This window comes from Nothobranchius furzeri, chromosome 4, assembly GCF_043380555.1.
Source record: "Nothobranchius furzeri strain GRZ-AD chromosome 4, NfurGRZ-RIMD1, whole genome shotgun sequence".
Taxonomy (NCBI): Eukaryota; Metazoa; Chordata; class Actinopteri; order Cyprinodontiformes; family Nothobranchiidae; genus Nothobranchius; species Nothobranchius furzeri.
In genome coordinates this window covers 68,231,192-68,249,416 of record NC_091744.1, presented here as the reverse complement: position 1 = coordinate 68,249,416, position 18,225 = coordinate 68,231,192, and the positions used below count along the sequence as shown (strand labels likewise).

The 18,225-nt window shown below is 42.1% G+C and overlaps 1 protein-coding gene across 4 annotated transcripts in view; it reads right to left on the bottom strand.

The window, feature by feature from the left end:
* The window catches only part of tln2b (talin 2b), a 128,326-nt gene that overhangs the window by 7,933 nt on the left and 102,168 nt on the right, over positions 1–18,225 (bottom strand). For all 4 annotated transcript variants that reach the window (XM_054733078.2, XM_054733082.2, XM_070550380.1 and 1 more), the window contains exons 30-47: positions 17,608–17,747; positions 17,050–17,143; positions 16,575–16,664; positions 16,364–16,486; positions 15,950–16,093; positions 15,444–15,629; positions 15,151–15,291; positions 13,169–13,350; positions 12,679–12,811; positions 12,468–12,569; positions 12,200–12,370; positions 8,009–8,155; positions 6,831–6,932; positions 6,611–6,730; positions 5,952–6,098; positions 3,484–3,650; positions 3,103–3,286; positions 2,689–2,814 (exon numbers count right to left, since the gene is read on the bottom strand). In XM_054733078.2, coding sequence (XP_054589053.2) covers positions 2,689–2,814; positions 3,103–3,286; positions 3,484–3,650; positions 5,952–6,098; positions 6,611–6,730; positions 6,831–6,932; positions 8,009–8,155; positions 12,200–12,370; positions 12,468–12,569; positions 12,679–12,811; positions 13,169–13,350; positions 15,151–15,291; positions 15,444–15,629; positions 15,950–16,093; positions 16,364–16,486; positions 16,575–16,664; positions 17,050–17,143; positions 17,608–17,747 — 2,499 coding nt within the window. The remainder of the gene's footprint in view (positions 1–2,688; positions 2,815–3,102; positions 3,287–3,483; positions 3,651–5,951; positions 6,099–6,610; positions 6,731–6,830; positions 6,933–8,008; positions 8,156–12,199; positions 12,371–12,467; positions 12,570–12,678; positions 12,812–13,168; positions 13,351–15,150; positions 15,292–15,443; positions 15,630–15,949; positions 16,094–16,363; positions 16,487–16,574; positions 16,665–17,049; positions 17,144–17,607; positions 17,748–18,225) is intronic.

Here is an 18,225-nt window from a genome sequence, read left to right as displayed (position 1 = left end):
AAGGCTCAACATAAAAAGTATAAATCCCAAAAGTATTGTGGATGTTTTTGTTAAAACACCAACAGTTAAATAAAACAGTTTTAAAATTCAGCAACGATAAAATTTGAAACAATAACAAAAATAACATATTGAAATTGTATCTTTTTAAAGGTTTTTGTTTCTCTGATTGAAGGTAAATGTGTTGGATGCGTAGGACTGTTGTTCATTTTTTTTAATAACTACAATGAAGAATGCACATCTACTGACTAAACTCTACCAGAGTTATCTCAGTGACCATTTTGGTGTGCCACCTCAACATGATCATTGGCCCCCCCATGAAAAAGTTTTGGGGGCGCCACTGGAAACATAGATCGGAGAATCTGAGCAGAGCAACATAAGGTTGATTGATGATACCAAAGCTTCTGACAAATGTTTCCCACTTTTTCTTTGCTTTCTTCTGATTTCTTTTTAGGCTTTAAGCTCTACAACACAAAGAGCACTGGTGCCATCTCAATAGCTTTGGGACATTTTGAGATGTTTCTGTATAAAAAGTTTAAAATAATTACAATTTATCCATTGTACATAACCCCACGAGAAGCTTCAGCTTGAAAAAATGAAGTTTATGTTCCTTACGACTGACAAGCTAACGGCTAGTCTGAGCACAGCCATGACCAGTGTAATGCTACCATCTTAAAATTCCACAAACATTCAAGCAAACATTCTGTGAACCACAACACTTCCATAATAATTCACATTACACATTATTACATCGGATATGTAATGAAATTCCTGTCAGATGCAACAGTTTAATGCTGCACGTAACCAAGTAGTACAACAATTAAGGGAGTGAAAATATACCTAAGGTAATGTTTGCATAGCTCTTTTGGGACAGTGCCATCTGAGCCATTACCTCATTAGTCTTAAAGGAAGTAAACAATTTATCCAAATAGGCCAATCAGACAGTTCAGATCTAAATCAGTCTTTTTATAGAAATTTCACATAGAATTTCTGTGCACCTCATAAGCAGACAGGTTACTCATGAAAATATTTTAAAATTCAAAAATGAAGAAAATCTGATTTTTAGAATTTTAAATTCAAGATCATACACTCACCTAAAGGATTATTAGGAACACCACCCTAATACGGTGTTTGACCCTCTTTCGCCTTCAGAACAACCTTAATTCTACGTGACATTAATTCAACGCAGTGCTGAAAGCGTTCGTTAGAAATGTTGGCTCATACTGGTAGGATAGCATCTTACAGTTGATGGAGATTTGTGGGATGCACATCCAGGGCATGAAGCTCCCGCTCCACCACATCCAAAAGATGCTCTATCGGGTTGAGATCTGGTGACTGTGGGGGCCGTTGTAGTACAGTGAACTCATTGTCATGTTCAAGAAACCAATCTGAAATGATTGGAGCTTTATGACATGGTGCATTATCCTGCTGGAAGTAGCCACCAGAGGATGGGTACATGGTGGTCATGAAGGGATGGACATGGTCAGAAACAAGGTTCAGGTAGCCCGTGGCATTTAAACCATGCTCAATTGGCACTAAAGTGTGCCAAGAAAACATCCCCCATACCATTACACCACCACCACCAGCCTGCACAGTGGTAACGAGGCATGATGGATCCATGTTCTCATTCTGTTTACGCCAAATTCTGACTCTACCATTTGAATGTCTCAACAGAAATCGAGACTCATCAGATCAGGCAACATTTTTCCAGTCTTCAACCGTCCAATTTTGGTGAGCTTGTGCAAATTGTAGCCTCTTTTTCCTATTTGTAGTGGAGATGAGTGGTACCCGGTAGGGTCTTCTGCTGTTGTAGCCCATCCGCCTCAAGGCTGTGCGTGTTGTGGCTTCACAAATGCTTTGCTGCATTCCTCGGTTGTAACGAGTGGTTATTTCAGTCAAAGTTGCTCTTCTATCAGCTTGAATCAGTTGGCCCATTCTCCTCTGACCTCTAGCATCAACAAGGCATTCTCGCCCACAGGACTGCTGCATACTGGATGTTTTTCCCTTTTCACACCATAATTTGTAAACCCTAGAAAAGGTTGTGTGTGAAAATCCCAGTAATTGAGCAGATTGTGAAATACTCAGACCAGCCCGTCTGGCACCAACAACCATGCCACGCTCAAAATAGCTTAAATAACCTTTCTTTCACATTTTGACATTCAGTTTGGAGTTCAGGAGATTGTCTTGACCAGGACCACACCCCTAAATGCATTGAAGCAACTGCCATGTGATTGGTTGATTAGATAATTGCATTAAAGAGAAGTTGGACAAGTGTTCCTAATAATCCTTTAGGTGAGTGTATGTAGGTCACTATTTGAACAGATGAGAAAAGGACAAGAAGGATAAAACACGCTGATGTTCCTGAAGTGACACTCCAGAAAATGTAGTTACAGACAGATCTCAGTCAAGTACACCAGCCTTCTCCTTCAGACTGACGAATACATACACGTAATATATCTTAGGCCGCTTTGGTCCTGCAGATATGAGGAATAATAAAGCAGACACCTTGATAAGAGCTGTTACTGATTCCTTGTATAAAAGCTTTGTACCTGATACATCAAACCAGACAAAGAGGACATTTTTGAATCCGTATCCAAGGTCTGATTCCATCAGCGACGGGGCTTAAAGGGAAATTGATCCACATATGAAAGACACATGACAGCAGTCTGTTTGAGTGGCCGGTTGCTTTACCTTGGCGGCGCTCTTCAGCTGATACATAGACGGGTCGTCGGGCGGTTTACCAGCGGCACATTTGGTGGCACCGATGAGTTCAGCCAAAGCCTTAGCCACGTCCCGCACCGCATTTATCAGAACCACCTGAGGAGTGAGAGTTGGAATCAATGAAGCAAAATGGTCAAAGTGCAAGCTTAACGGCTGGGCCTTAGGGAGCGGATTTAGCACTTATCGCTCTGAGCTATACATGATACTTCAGACAGAGAGAGGAGCAGAGATGGAGACATGAACTCGGGGGGAGAAAGTGATCCAAAGTGCACTGAAACTGGAGTTTTAAAGAGAAGACATCAGTTTACTAAAACAGCATGTATCTATGAGAAAGTGAAAGCTACAGCTTTCCTAGACACTCATTACTGGAGATGTTTCCATCACCTGAGTCTCGGGGTCATCCGATCCCATGCTTGTTGCTCCCAGTTTGACCACCTCTGTGAGCTGAGTGATGGTTTTGGCTGAGGAGTGAGCAGCTTGAGCCAGTTTCTCCTGGGTGGATGCAGCTCCTGCAACCAGCAGTTTGGTGTCCTCTACCAGAGCCTTGGCTGTCTTCAGGATGTTCTCCCTGAGGAACAAAACATGTTTTTATCAGAGAACCATTATTATGCAACCTGACTTTCTCCTCATGGTGTGATTGACAAAGACTAAAAAGGAAGGAAAAAAATGCTAAACGTTTTTCCACATTGCAGTACTCTCTGAATGGATCTTTGTTCAGCAGCAAAGTGTTAAGTGCCTTTCTCATTTGTGCTTGGGTCACTGCACCTGTGATCGGCGAAAGACTCCTCGTTCTCAGGGTTCAGTGTTCCAGCAGAGGCGAACATGATGGTGGTGTCCAGGTCAGCGATAATCCCAGAGACGGCGCTGGTGGCTGTGATGCAGGCCTGCGTGCCTTTGTTTCCTGCCTGCAGTGCCGACAGCACCAAGGACACCTGGAAAACGCCAAGTCACAAATCAAAATTTAAAAGAAAAACTTCCACAACCGTTTCAGATATTAGAACATTTCCACCGCTATGCGATGTGCAACAGCAGGATGTGAAAGGTTCTAATAATGAATTAAATCTCTCACTCAAACAGTGTTAAACCAGCCCTGGGTGTTTCTCACAAGCAAATGGATTGCCTCAAGATCTGCAGGCTTCACATATCAAGCTGCATATTATTTCTATCTAATTCTAATCTGGAGTCAAATGACTGCCTCTGACTCATGCAAATGAGTGAGAGGTATGAGCGGAAACTGCCAGGGTCACAGCACGGAGATATGCTATTATTGTTAACTGCACATTGCAAGAGCTGACAGGATGGTGCGCTTTCATGAGTGGTACAATAATGGAGCAAAGCACCCGTTTTTACTTCCTATAAGGAGACATTTGAAAGCATATTCTTCCAAATGTGTGCAGGTCTAATATAAATATTAATCATTAAAGACATGAATAATACGTAAAGAATACATGTGTTTTTAACCATACCAACATGTTTGCGCCAAGATGGCTGATCACTGTGTTTAATTTCAGATCATTAGTTATTTTGAAATGTTTAATTAAAATTGCTGTCTCTGTTTCAGACCACTACTTTATTTTCTCATCTGCTGTCTACACACCCTACATGATAATGCATTATGTACTGTCTATATTTACAGTACGCCAGAAATTAAGCTGCTGCACAAGCAGCAAAAGAGAGGGTCTAGAAAGTACTTAATTACTGCTGATTTATAACAAGTTTTATGTTTAATCAAAGCTAAAAATAACCTGTTTATTAACTGAAACACAACCCACTGAGTGTTCTGGGCTCGACACACACTGGCATTTGGGATTTGGTGTAAATTGGAGAGGGATAGTAGGAACAGCTACATACAGGGCTAAAAGACATAATCTTGATTTATTTCAAAATACCAGTTGGGGAAAAAGATGAATAAAGATTTGTCTTTTTAAAGCAAAGTTAAATTGTCTAAAAGGAAATATAGTGTCTCATTTGGAAATAAAATTATGTGGAAACACATTTTAGAGAAATTACAGTAAATTGATACAAACAACAAATTTGTTCGGTGTCAAGTGGAGCATAGTTACTGACTGCTGCACATTTTCTAGCTGCAATTTCTCCTGTTTTCTGTTTGCACGCTTCATTTATTATCAGCAAGTTATTTTCAGACTCCTTCCAACGTTCTCTCACATTTCTGTTCTCACATTTTAGTTTTTGGGTCTGACTCAAACAATGACATCGAGCGGAGATCCGTGACAATTTAGTGATGATTCTACTTCTAGAAGAAATCTGTTGTCCAAATGTTTTCAACATGTTTGAAATTCTAGTGAGACAAGACCAGAGGCCCTTTAAAATAGAACAAAACAATTAAAAAGGTAAACCAAACAATCTGAGAACCAATTTTTGAGTTATTTTAGAAACTCCCTTGCAAGTATTGTTCACAACTGTCACAATATTGTGGGATACTGACTTAATGAAAAAAATACATATTTTAGGTTAAAAGAAGAAGCATATTTGTCTGACTAAAGAAACTCTTCAGAATGACTCCTTTTTAACTTTTGTGTATGCATCATTTTATATGCCTTTAAAATATATTTAAATTTATTCCTAAACATTCCTTAAACTTGTCAAAAAAAGTCATATTCTATTACATTTGCAATGATCTCAAGTAGGAAAGAATGCCTTGTAAGACATATTCTGGGAAAAAAAAAGCTCCGGTGCACCTGTTTCAGCACAGATAATTCAGCTAGAGGAGAAAGTAGCTTCAGTCGACAGGATCTGGAGTCTTATTTCCTGATATTTGGATATCTTGCCTCTGATTAGCAAACAGCAACGAGACTCTACCACTGACTTGTTTGCTCTGCAAGGTTGATGTTTTATCTCTACAAATAACACAAGCCTGGAGGAGTTCTGCCGTGTGGTGGAGTTTCTGATGGTAATCAGAATCATGATTCTGATTCTGATTCACCGTATATATTCTATCAGAAGCTAATGCAGGAAATAGGTGTAGGAGACTATTTTCATGTTCAGCCTGCATGAAAAACCCAGAAAAACTCATTTTCAAAAATAATAAGTGAAAAAAAGTTTCTCAGTGAAGAACCTTTTAATATCGAAAAATTAGACATATTTTTAGATTGATACTAATGTAAAGTCAGTAACTTAAAAAAATATGAAATTACCTAAAAACCATTTTTAAAAAGGTCTACAAATAAAAACACTTTTAAAATGTGCTCCACCATTCTGACCTCGCTGCTTACCTTCTCTGTGACTGCTCTTGCACACTCAATGAGCTCCCTCTTGGAGAAGCTATCAGTGGGGCTAAGCTGCAGAGCTCCAGCCTTCTGGACCAAATAAATACAGCCATGACCCAACTCTTGCACCCGCGTCTTTATCTGGAAAGCAACCTGAAAGCACAAAGCGGCTTGACATTTCCGAGCAACCATCTTCTCATTTCTGTCACCACAGAAGACACAATCACATAATCACAATCATCTCCCAAGCTGGCGGATCGCTTTCTAGTCGGTGGGAAAAAAGAAATAAATTCAAGTCCTCTCAAAAAGGAAATGCTGGCATTACACCTTTCATTTCCTGACTGCAATTCATGGGTGGGGGGTACTTCATTACAAGCATCACTATAGGCTTTTACACTCGTGGAAGTGTCATGTTGCTATGGCAACCAACAGGGGTTTCAAGCAACTTGTTCCACACAAGATAGGAGCTGTGGGGTAATAAGTGAAATATTTGCACGCATTGCCATCCTCAAAATAAGAATGTTTTTGGTGAATGGTAAGGGAGTGCTGGGAAAGAAAAGTATGATTTGATTTAATGTTAGATTGTTCGTGCAGCTGTGAGGGAGAAAGAGAACATTTAGCTCTCACCAGGGAATATCTAAGTCATTCCGAGGGTGGATTCTTACCTCCTCTGGCTCTGCAGTGGCTGCAGCCAGGCGGCCCTGGTGCGCCAGCTGCCCATAATCCACTGTCACCTGAGAGGCAAGACCACCGAGCTCTTCGGGACAGGTGACTGATTTAGTCATCTGGTTACAAAGTAAATCAGCAGAAACACTGTGAGGATGTTTTGGTCAAATTTGGGAAAACACTGATTGAAAATGAGACATTCTAGGGACCACTGCTCACCATTTCTTGTGCAGTGATGGCGATGGCCTTTGAGAACTTCACCATCGTGGTCTGATAGTCCACAAAGGAACCCTCGGGTTCTGGAGGAGTTCCTTCATCCAACTGTGAAGATCAGTAATTTAAGCACAGCTTCACATGGCTATTCCTGGACCTATTTAGTCTAGATTCTCTCCCTCACAAGAGATCTTTAATTTAGTTTAATGCTGTGTTGGAACAAACTCATACCAAGCTTATTTATTTAATAATGCATTGAACTTATATAGCGCTTTTCTAGACACCCAAAGACGCTTTCACACACTCTCACATTCACACACTGCTAGTGATGGTAAGCTACTTGTAGCCACAGCCTCCCTGGGGAGGTCTGACAGAGGCGAGGCTGCCATTTGGCGCCGTCGGCCCCTCTGACCACCACTAACACAGGCAAGTTGGGTGAAGTGTCTTGCCCAAGGACACAACAGCAGGATACCCCTGGCGGGAGCTGGGATCGAACCCATCTCATCGATCATGAGGCAACCCGCTCTACCACCTGAGCTAAATATTAGGTCCTTCCTAATATTTCAAGAAATCAAAATCACAGATTCCGAAATTTTAATGATCTAAATGTCAAAGTAAATGGTTTCCCTTCACATTCTTGATCTTAGGGTTCAAAATTGTGTGTGTGTGTGTGTGTGTGTGTGGGGGGGGGGGGGGGGGGGGGGTGTAAATAAATAAAAAGGAGATCATGAATAATGACACTGAAAAACACCACACATAACCTTAATATTTGCCTCGTAACCCAACATTGTTGGCTTGTGTATAGTCATGTATTTTCACAAATGCTTCAGTAAAGTGAAAACATGAAAACACCACAAAGGGCTGAGGTCTGACCTCTGTGTGTTGCTGTCTGCATTTGAGCAGATCATCATTCATTATTAACTCCGCGGTCAACATAATGATGTGTTGCCCTGCAGGATGATCACCATTACAAATACTGTCATCTACTGAACCAGTGATAATCACTGACTAGGACACACTCCCAGAATATTTACTATGGATGAAATCGTTCTTCCAGGGGGAAAAAAGTCTGTCTTCCATTGGATTAATTTAAGAAAACGTGCTTAAAATCTTTTAAAATGACTGAATAAAGATGAATTCTTGTTGTAGTGCAACCTGGATAAATGTTCTTTACTTCCACTCACCCTGCCGATGGACTCAGCGATGGACTCCATCATGCCCCCAACCATCCCACCCTCACTCGCTGCCTCATTCAACGTCACCATGATGTCGTCCACAGCCTCCTTCATTAGCTGTGCCGCCTCTGAGATGGCATCATGAGTGTGGCACGCCTGATGATACAAGCAATAGGTTATCGTCCTTATGACACTGGCTCAGTATTAAAAATAAATGGTAAAATGGCCTGTATTTGATATAGCGCCTTCTAGAGTCCTGGACCCCCCCCCCCCCAAGGTGCTTTACAACACAATAACACCCTGGTAATGATGAGCTACAATGTAGCCACAGCTGCCCTGGGGTGCACTGACAGAGGCGAGGCTGCCAAGCACTGGTGCCACTGGTCCCTTCAAACACCACTAGCAGGCAAGGGGGGTTAAGTGTCTTGCCCAAGGACACAACGATAGCGACAAACTGAGTGGGGCTTGAACCTGCAACCTTCCGACTACAGGGAGAGCACTTAACTCCTGTGCCACCGTCGCCCCAAAAAGGTCAACCGTGAAACAGAATCATGGCAAAATATCAGCAAAAGACTGAGCTGTTAATACATATCTGCAAGAAAATCGATCCTATTGTAGCTCATCAACAGTTATTCTGAAATTGCATTGCTGCTGGTTCAAATCCTGGTTCAAATGTAAAAATGTCTTAGTATCAGCACGGATATACTCACCGGTGAGTGATAGTGTGTGAGAAAAGCTGTTCAAGTGTTAAGTGAAAATAATTGCTCATTAACTGATTAACGAGACTAAAAGAGTACTTTGTGAACACACCATTCCTATACTCGCAAATTTGATTAATTCAATGACATTAACCAGGTTTGATTAATGTGTTACACGCCACTGCATAAGGGTTTACCACAACACAACACAACACAACACAACACAACACAACACAACACACACACACACACACACACACACACACACACACACACACACACACACACACACACACACACACACACACACACACACACACACACACACACACACAATCTGAAAACAGGTTGCCAGACAACCTCATATTCCACTATAAGTTTAAAGGGGCATTATGGAAGTCTGACAGCCAAAACATGTATAGAAATAATAAATTTCTTCTTCATACATTCTCCTGCAATGCCCTGGTTCTGTAGAATGAGCCCTGGCATTTATACTGTGATTGCCTGTTTTTCTGTAAAATCACAGAAAAAGAGAGCTGCTCGGGTCAAGCAGGCTGCTTCATGTGCGTTCACGCTCAGGCATCGCCCGTAGCATTTGCTATCCGTAACTTTAGCAGCAGAGAGAGAGGTAGTGCCAACTCAGCGACTTTGTCGCTGTTCCTAACGTGTAGTGATAAACCTAGCTACATTTCTGAGGACCCTTAGCTTCTTTCTTCTAGATATTTCCTGCAAATTAGCAACAAAATTGCCATTTTCGCTCCGAACCGTTCTTTGAACGTTGTTTCAGCTGTCATTAAGGATATAAATGTTACAGATAGAGCAGACGCCGAATGGCATTGAATTCACAGATAAAAAAGATGTGGTTTCAACTCATTTTGGAACAATTTTTCAAGCAAGTGAAGGGCATGATCTGAGAATGCAGGGAGACTGACCCATCATAAACCTTTGTCGGCTGTGCTGAAGAGAAAGGTACAGAACCAAATTATTTAATTAATTAGCTGTGCGTTCTCCTGTCCCCCCCCCCCCCCCCCCCCCCCCCCCACACACACACACACGGGACTGTCTCAGCTGTTATTTTCGTTAAGGATTGTGCACGAACAGCATGCGCGCCTCGTGCACGAGCCTACTTTTGAAGCTGCTGTTACGCTTTTGGCCTGAGGGGGCAATCGCGAGTAGGGTTGTCACGGTAACCGGTATAGCGGTAAACCCCGGTAAAAAAGTTGACAATAAAAATAACCGTCCAGTTTTTAAAAAACTATATTATCTCGGTGGGTTTACCGTGGCCGCGGTTTCGGCGCGATGACCCTTACCAGCCACCGTCGCTTCAGCTGAAGTTCCCGCTGCGCGCACACACACTTTTTAATTTGCAACGGAACCAAAACTTTGAAGCTGAAATAATGGCCGAAGGAGGCGACGGCAGCGCCCAGGACATCCATCAGCCCTCAAAGAAGACTAAATCGGAAGTATGGGCATATTTGGGATTTCTGAAAAATGCTGAGGGACAGTTAATAGAAGACGGCTATCCCGTTTGCAGAACGTGCAGGAAACAAGTGTCTGCAGAAGGCAGCAACACTTCAAATCTCATGGCACATCTGCGTGACGATCACCCACGTCTCCACAGCCGGTGCAAGGTAAGTTAACATTAGCATTTTAGCTTAAATGCATGACGCGAGGACTTTTGGTTGAGGGAGAATGCAACGAGTCACTATATACTGCAGCCGCAGCGTCCTCTGGCAGCATTTAAACCGTGTCACGGACACCCTGTTGCTGGATGAAGCATCTTATTTGTTGATGATGAAGAGAAATATACAATTAGTTCCTTGTCATGGATTTGTTTACTTATTCAATGCCATTTATACTTGAACATTTGGATTTGATTACATAGTGTAGTAGTTATTTTAGTAATTTGTTTAAAGTGGATATTTATTTTAAATACATATTTTTTAAGGTTGACTTGTACAGTGCTCAAGTCAAGTGTGGACTGGAGTTTTAGATTTTCATTTTGATAATGAAGAAAACAAGTATATGAGAAAACAAGTGGTGTTTCTTTGATTTGTTTACATATTGTTTATGTTTTGAATGTTTGGATTTGTATAATTTAAACCTGCACTGACTACTGTAACATGTTCCAGAAAAATAAGCTGTTTGTTCCTTTACTTGTGAAAAGTTGCACTTTTGCTAAGGCTTTGTGTTATTTTAGGTTTAATAAACACTGTTAAACCTTTTCAGAACTATTTCAGTTTGTGTCGAACAGGACTATCAATGCTTTCTGAACATATGCAACACCGTTTAAAAAATACCGCGATAATACCGAAAACCGTGATAATTTTGGTCACAATAACCGTGAGGTTAAATTTTCATACCGTGACAACCCTAATCGCGAGCATAAAAATTCAAAACTCCGTAAAGTCCCTTTAAAGCATCCCGGACAAGCCCACAATTTTATTGTGAACTGACTTGTAACTTAATAGCCAAGGTGTTGAAGGGATCCGTTTTGGTGGCCTGACTGTTGAGTCTCTGATATGGTCCCGTTGACTTCATCAGAACGTGATCTCTGGCTCTCATTGGAGCGGTTTGCAGCAGAGTGTGAAGCAGCTGGGATTAGAAACAGCTCTTCTAAAACCGAGACCATGGACCATGGTCTTCTAAAAGGGTAGAATGCCTTCTCCGGGTCAGGGACGAGGTCCTGCCCCAAGTAGAGGAGTTTAAGTATCTCGGGGTCTTGTTCACGAGTGAGGGAAAGCTGGAGCGTAAGATCGACAGGCGGTGTCTGCAGTGATGCAGGCATCGTGCTGATCTGTCGCGGTGACCAGAGAGCTAAGCTGGAAGGCAAGGTCTCGATTTACTGGTCGATCTACTTTCCAACCCTCACCTAAGGCCACAAGCTTTGGGTAGTGACTGAAATAACGAGATCACAGATACAAGCGGCCAAAATGAGCTTTCTCCGCAGGGTTTCTGGGCTCTCCTTTAGAGATAGGGTGAGAAGCTCAGTCATCCGGGAGGAGCTCGGAGTAGATCCACTGCTCCTCCATATTGAGAGGAGCCAGTTGAGGCGGCTTGAGCATTTAGTAAGGATGCCTCCTGGACGCCTGCCTGATGAGGTTTTCCGGGCACGTCCAACCGGGAGAAGACCTAAAGGGAGACCCAGGACATGCTGGAGGGTCTATGTTTCTCGGCTGGCCAGGGAACGCCTTAGGGTTCCCCCGTAGGAGCTGGTCCAAGTTCCTGGGGAGATAAGTCTGGGCCTTCCTGCTTAGGCTGCTGCCCCCGCGACTCGACCCTGTATAAGTGGCCAAAAATGGATGGATGGATGGAGCATAACCAAATGTTTGGTGATCTACTTTAATCCAAACTAGATAAGATTACATACAGTTCAACATAAAAAATGTTTCTAAACTTTGTTGAAATAAAAACTGACTCTTGAAGAAAGTAGACCAAATGATTGTTTTAAAATTGCTAATTGAATCTGCATATAGCAGTACCTACAGGCCTGAGACTTTACCTTTGGGTTCCCCCCGCCTTCCTTGGCCGCATAGAGCATCTGAAGGGCGGACTCAGACAAGGTCTTGGTCTGATCTAGGATGGTCATCTGCTGTTGGTGGTCATGCAGCTTTGAGGCCAGGCCCACTGATGCCACAACCAGTGGATCAAAGTAACTAGCCAACTGGGTCACCTGGAAAAAAGAGTTTTAAAAAACTGATTGAAGACAGGATTGAACTACATCACAGAAGAAGAAAAGAAAATAAGGTGATACATGGCGAGACCAGCACCTTGTGTCCTAGCTGGGCAGCTTCGCCTCGTGCTGCTGTGGAGACAGGATCAATCAGATGACCAATCTCCTGCACAGAGGACGTCAGCTGCTCCTGGAGTGCCTGTTGAGTTAGACCAGCAGAAAATTACAACATAAGTCACTTCAGAACTGCTACAGATCTCAGTTATTTCTGTTAAACAAGACAGAGCTGATGGTGTAGCTGAACGTACTTCCATGGAGATGTCATCTCTGCAGGGCAGGGTCTGCCCAACAGCAGCCAGAGAAGCTTGCTCAATGTCTCGGATACATTTATTAATGTTATCAATGGAGTAGTCACACTCTCGCTGACCTGGTGCCTTGTCCCTGTCGCAAGACAAATAAATAAAGTGTGACTAATGAGAACAAATAACAAATATATTTAATTAATAACAAAAACAGTGTTTTACAAGCTATGGTAAACATGTTCTCTTCATGTGAAAACGATCATCTTTATCCATCATAACATCCAGAACATAAAACCAAATGACCAGAGCTCATCATCTCACCCCTCCTGTTCTTATCTAATCTCTTAGAAAACAGCAGGGATCTTAGCAACTTTAAATGTGCTATTTACTGCCTAGCTGATCCCACATCAGAAACTATTTTCTTCCAGCTGTGAAAACACAATTATGATCTTTGATTCACACTAACTGCATAGAAGCAGAAGTGATTTGCACCAACCTAATAGAGGTGATGAGACTTTTAATGGAGTCTGAAACCGTCCTGGAGTGCCCGGCTAGAATGGACCAGGTAGGGGGATCTTTGGGGTTGAGGACCAGTGAGCGGGCTGTTTCTATAAGGTAAGTGGAGCTGTCGAGCATACAGCGGGCTGAACGCACAATAGGCTCCTGAGATGCTGAGCCCTGGGGGAAATGAAAAGATTAGTGGAGGTGAAACAACAGTGCAGGTAGCAGCTGAACAGCCTGCAGCTACCGTAGCCACGCTGGTCCAACGTTAATATTCTTTGACTACCGTGGAAAGATCAAAAGTGCAATCAAACAGAGGGATGAGATTAGAAAGGCAGCTTTGCACAGACATAGAAAGTAACACCTTCAATCTTTACGAAAACCTCCCCTGACTATTAGATTAACAAACTGAAGATTACAGCGGCTGTAGTGAGAGCATGTGTTGCCCTCCAACAGATTACAGGCATAACGCTTTCAGAGGAATCTGCAAGTGCTGCTCTGCTAAAATTGAAAACTAAAAATCCACCTTGAAACTTTCAAAACTTTTCAAAAACGGAACAAAATGCGGATCAGTGACCAGTTTCAGTCAGCTGGAAAGTCTTTCTTAGGAATAAACACAGGCTGCACTATCAAATTAGACATTCATGAATATATTTACCTTCTATTTGAATTACGCATTAGCAAGTGAAAAGATAAAAACATGGGAATTACTGGTTCTATGTTACTTAGCAGTGGTTCTCAATTAGTGGGATGCCCACCCCTGTTGGACATAAACTGATACATGCAGATACACCGGAAGGTCCGCGTGCACCCCACTCCGCTCTAACATCCCGCGAAGGGGGAGCAAAACATTAGATGCATAGGGGAAGCTTCACTGAAAATAATTGAGAATCGCTGCTTTAAGGAATGCCGTAAGGATGGAGTTAGAGCTGTTTTAGTCTAATCTTAAAATAAACGTTACAAGCAAGCCTGCACAATGCCACAAGAGCTTGTGTGATTTGTTAGCAATTGAGTAAATGTTGAGGATGACTCTCAGCTCCCACCAGCTGACATTATAGTTCAACATCAGCAAAAATTGGTGGAGTTATAGCAGTTTAGCATTTTCTAAGGCAAGTTGGCAACAGTGAAGGAAGTCGATGGTAATCAGTTGAAGATGTACACCCATCTACAACATGAACATTTCATTCATATTCATCCAGACACTCGTGAGATAGAAAACCATTGCAAATGTCCAACCTAACTGGTCTCCCCAAAACAGCTGTAAAACAACTGCAGCTTCTTCAAAATGCTGCTGCTAGGGTCTTCACAAGAACTGAGCACATCACTCCTGTTCGTAATCCCTACACTGGTTACCAGTAAACTACAGAATCCACTGCAAAGTGCGTTTACTAGTCTATTGATCTCTCAATGGTATGGCTCTTTCCTGTATATGCACACCCAGCAGCGTTCTCAGATCTTTGGGAAACGGTCAGCTGCTAAAACCTCAGGTCAGAACCAAACAGGGTGAAGCTGCTTTTAGCTACAATGTTGCACACAGATGGAATCAAATTCCTCATGACCTCAAATTTGCCCCAAATCTAGTAACTTTTAAATCAAAATTTAAAACCTCCATGTATTCATTAGCCTTTGAATAAATGTGTCTTATGCTGCACTTTCTGCACTGTAACTGCTCATCTTTTGACTATGCCCTTTATTTGTTGGTTAAATCTGAAATGAATACCTACATTTCTTTGTTTGTTTTACAGTGTTTGCTGTTCTTGCTTCTGTAAAGCACTTTGAATATCATTTGTGTTTGAAATGTGCTATACAAATAAAACTGCCTTGCCTAATGCAATAAAAATGCAAACAGATACACAGACAGAGGCAAAAACATTATTGGCCACCGTCAAAAGGAAGTAACACTGCATACACAATAAACAATAAATAAACATATTGAACATAGTTCACTGGAAACATTCCAGCCCAAAAAGTGATTACCTCATTACTGATCTGAGGTGGGATGCTTGCAAAGTCAGGATTGTTGGCGAAGGTTGAGAGGTTTTCTACAGCCTCGAGGAGTGGAGCTGTAGCAGCACGGCACTTGTTCCTGTTCTCCTCAGAAAAATCCCCGTCTAGAGCCTACAACAAGAGAACTTTCCATGAAAAGGTTTTCGTCCTTTTTCTTTTTCTTTTGATGTTATTCTTGAAAGAATAATAAATAATACATACAACATCTGCAACTTCTCACTTGGCACAAAAACTGAAAAACCAATAACAAATTTACACTCAACGTTTTGATCAGTTGGGGAGTTGACCTTGATGGTCTTCACGAGGTTGGCCGTGGTGTTGGCCACCTCTTTGGCTGATTGGACGAACTGCCTCCTCGCCACGGGATTGGAGGTTTTAGAAGAAGCTAGACGGCAGGCGTTGCAGAGAGCAGAGGTGTGCTTGGCTACGATGGTTGCTGCTGACAAGACCTTATACACAAAGGAATTAGAAAAAAGGTGATAAATGTAGTGTTTCTGTTTAAGTTATGGTGCATTGAAAAGTAACAACCACATGAATTCTTGTGTTCCACAGATTTTGTATTGAGTCAAGTGCCTTGAAAGTAGCCTGCTAACACAAAGCCCATAGATCCAGCCTAACAGGTGGCTTATCCCATAATGACATCTGTTTGTGGCTAATTATCTACCTCTGTTTTCTAATGTTGACTTCAGTCTTCTTCATTGATTTTGCAATCTCCATATGTCAGGAAACAGTTTAGCTATAATTTGCTGCTGGTGATGCACCATCTCACCTGTGAAGCACTGCTGGCTGGATCCACCAGGTTCTGACATGCCATCTGTATAGCTTGGTGGGCCCGTGCAAACTGAATGGGGTCCACCAGACCTTCATGACCAGAATGACTACTGGGATCGGACACACCCACGAGATACGAGGCCTGTGGAGTCAAAAACAAATGATTATGTCGAGATTATACTTGGGATAATAGATTAATTCAGGCTCTGACCTACATGTGTGTATATAAGTACACACACGGTCTACATGAAGATTCAATGGGCCTTTTAGAGAATGAATTGTTGTTTTTTGTCTTTTTATTGGAATTTAAATTCTGAAGACATAGTAAACAAACTGCAAACAGAAGAAAGCTGAGATGACAACAGGTGCAGGGTAGCAACCAGAGAATGTTGATAAGATGCTGTGATCTCACCTGTCCCGCAGCCTCTGTCAGCCCACATAAAGCTTTGGATGCTAAACTCACACTCTCCCCAAAGGCTAACACATCGCCTGTTTTACAGTGCTGGGAAATGCCTGCCATCGACTCTCCCAGAACCTGAGAAAAATAAAAGTATGCAAATGAGATCTTCAGTGGTCTTTTGCATAAAGTGCCCCTGACAGTAAAACTAAACAGTGCAATGCACCTTAGAGTTCTCCATGACGCTTTCAATACAGTCAAAGTAGGAGAGCTCATTCACAGGTTCGTTGAGGTTGCCTAGGAGACCTCTGACAGCCTGTGCACAGATGGAAATGTTAATGGTTTCAACTACGTCACTGAACATTTTCTGTTGTGATAACTCTGTTTATTCACCAACAAATCAAATCAAACTCAAATTAAGAGACACAGACTAGATGATCATTGCCTATAATTTAATCTATTTATTACTAACTTTAAAGAGATCAAAATCAAGCTGTAAAGACCAATTTTGACAGCAAAAGACAATGTAACATTATCAGAAAGTGGAAAATAAAAATGAAGATTTCTAATGCAAAACGCATGACCAAAAAGTGACCGATACAGTTAATGGATCTTTGAATTTTAATTATAAATAAAAGGCTTTAATCGGAACAAATGCGGTGTTTGTTTGCATGTGGTGGAGAGAGTGTGAGGACAGCTACCTCCAACTCCCTCAAGGCATTGTCACACTCCCTTGGTCCTGCTGCTTGCTGGGTGCAGAGCGTTATCAGCTGGTTAATGCTCTCTGTCACTGCCCTGAAACACACAGGAAGGTACTTTCACTCTCACATGTGTCCTCTGCATGCATGCAGGGGCTGGCTTCATTCACACATGCTTTTAGCTCCCCCATTCAAGCATAGCAATTCTGGCTTCTCGCTGCGATTGGATAACGCTGCTCACAGGGGTACTGAGATAGTCTTGAATTTGTGTTCAGCCTTGCTGAGCACAGACAGGCTCTAGCCAAAGCTTCCATCCTCCTAATTAGACAGAGAGAAGTCAGTCAGGCCTAAAGCCCCGTGGGACCAGCTGCTTGGCTTCTTTCCATGAAGGGGAGGGTCCCTTTAGCAAGGCCAAACAGACACATGTTGTAGGAGTGACATACAGATGCAGCAGGGAGACATCTTCTTAATCCATCATGCTTTAGTAATCAAGACCAGCATCGAAACAGTATGATAGTCATCAAATCAATACACATCTGCATGGTCTGAATATTATCCCACCTTGCTGCCACAGCTAGAAGATTCTTTGCATTAGCAGCACCTGGGTCCACAGACAGAGACTTGGCAGCTAGCAGCAGCTTACTGGAAGCCATAGAGATGTTCTTGAGGTTTCCTATAACTTGGATCTGGTCGTCTTTGCTCTGATGACACAAGAAAAACAAAATGTCTTTCAGCATGGACTCAGTAGTTCTTTTAAATACAAAAACAAAATGCTTAGAAAACTATAATCTTGCAATAAAAAAATGAAACCATGCCTTTATTGCATCACTACCACCCAGCGTTTTCTCTTTGAACCTGATACAAACTTGGGTGTCGCATTGCATCAGCTTCAATCCAAGACTAACACTAAACATCACAAGATCTCATTACTCAGGAAAGATCTACAGCTCTAGAGGCAATCCGGCGATGGGATGAAAAAGTTAAACAAATGTCTTTAACAGTAGAACTCCCACTAAGAGACAGTGTGATGGCTGTCATTCTGGTCATTAATGCTGCTTTAGCGAATTTACAGAACAAGCTAGGTTTCTTCCCTGAGACGCCTTTGCCGGAACCAGAAACTTGTGATGCTTGAAGAAACAAGATAATGATTAACACCAGGTGTAATTTTCTAGGTCTTTT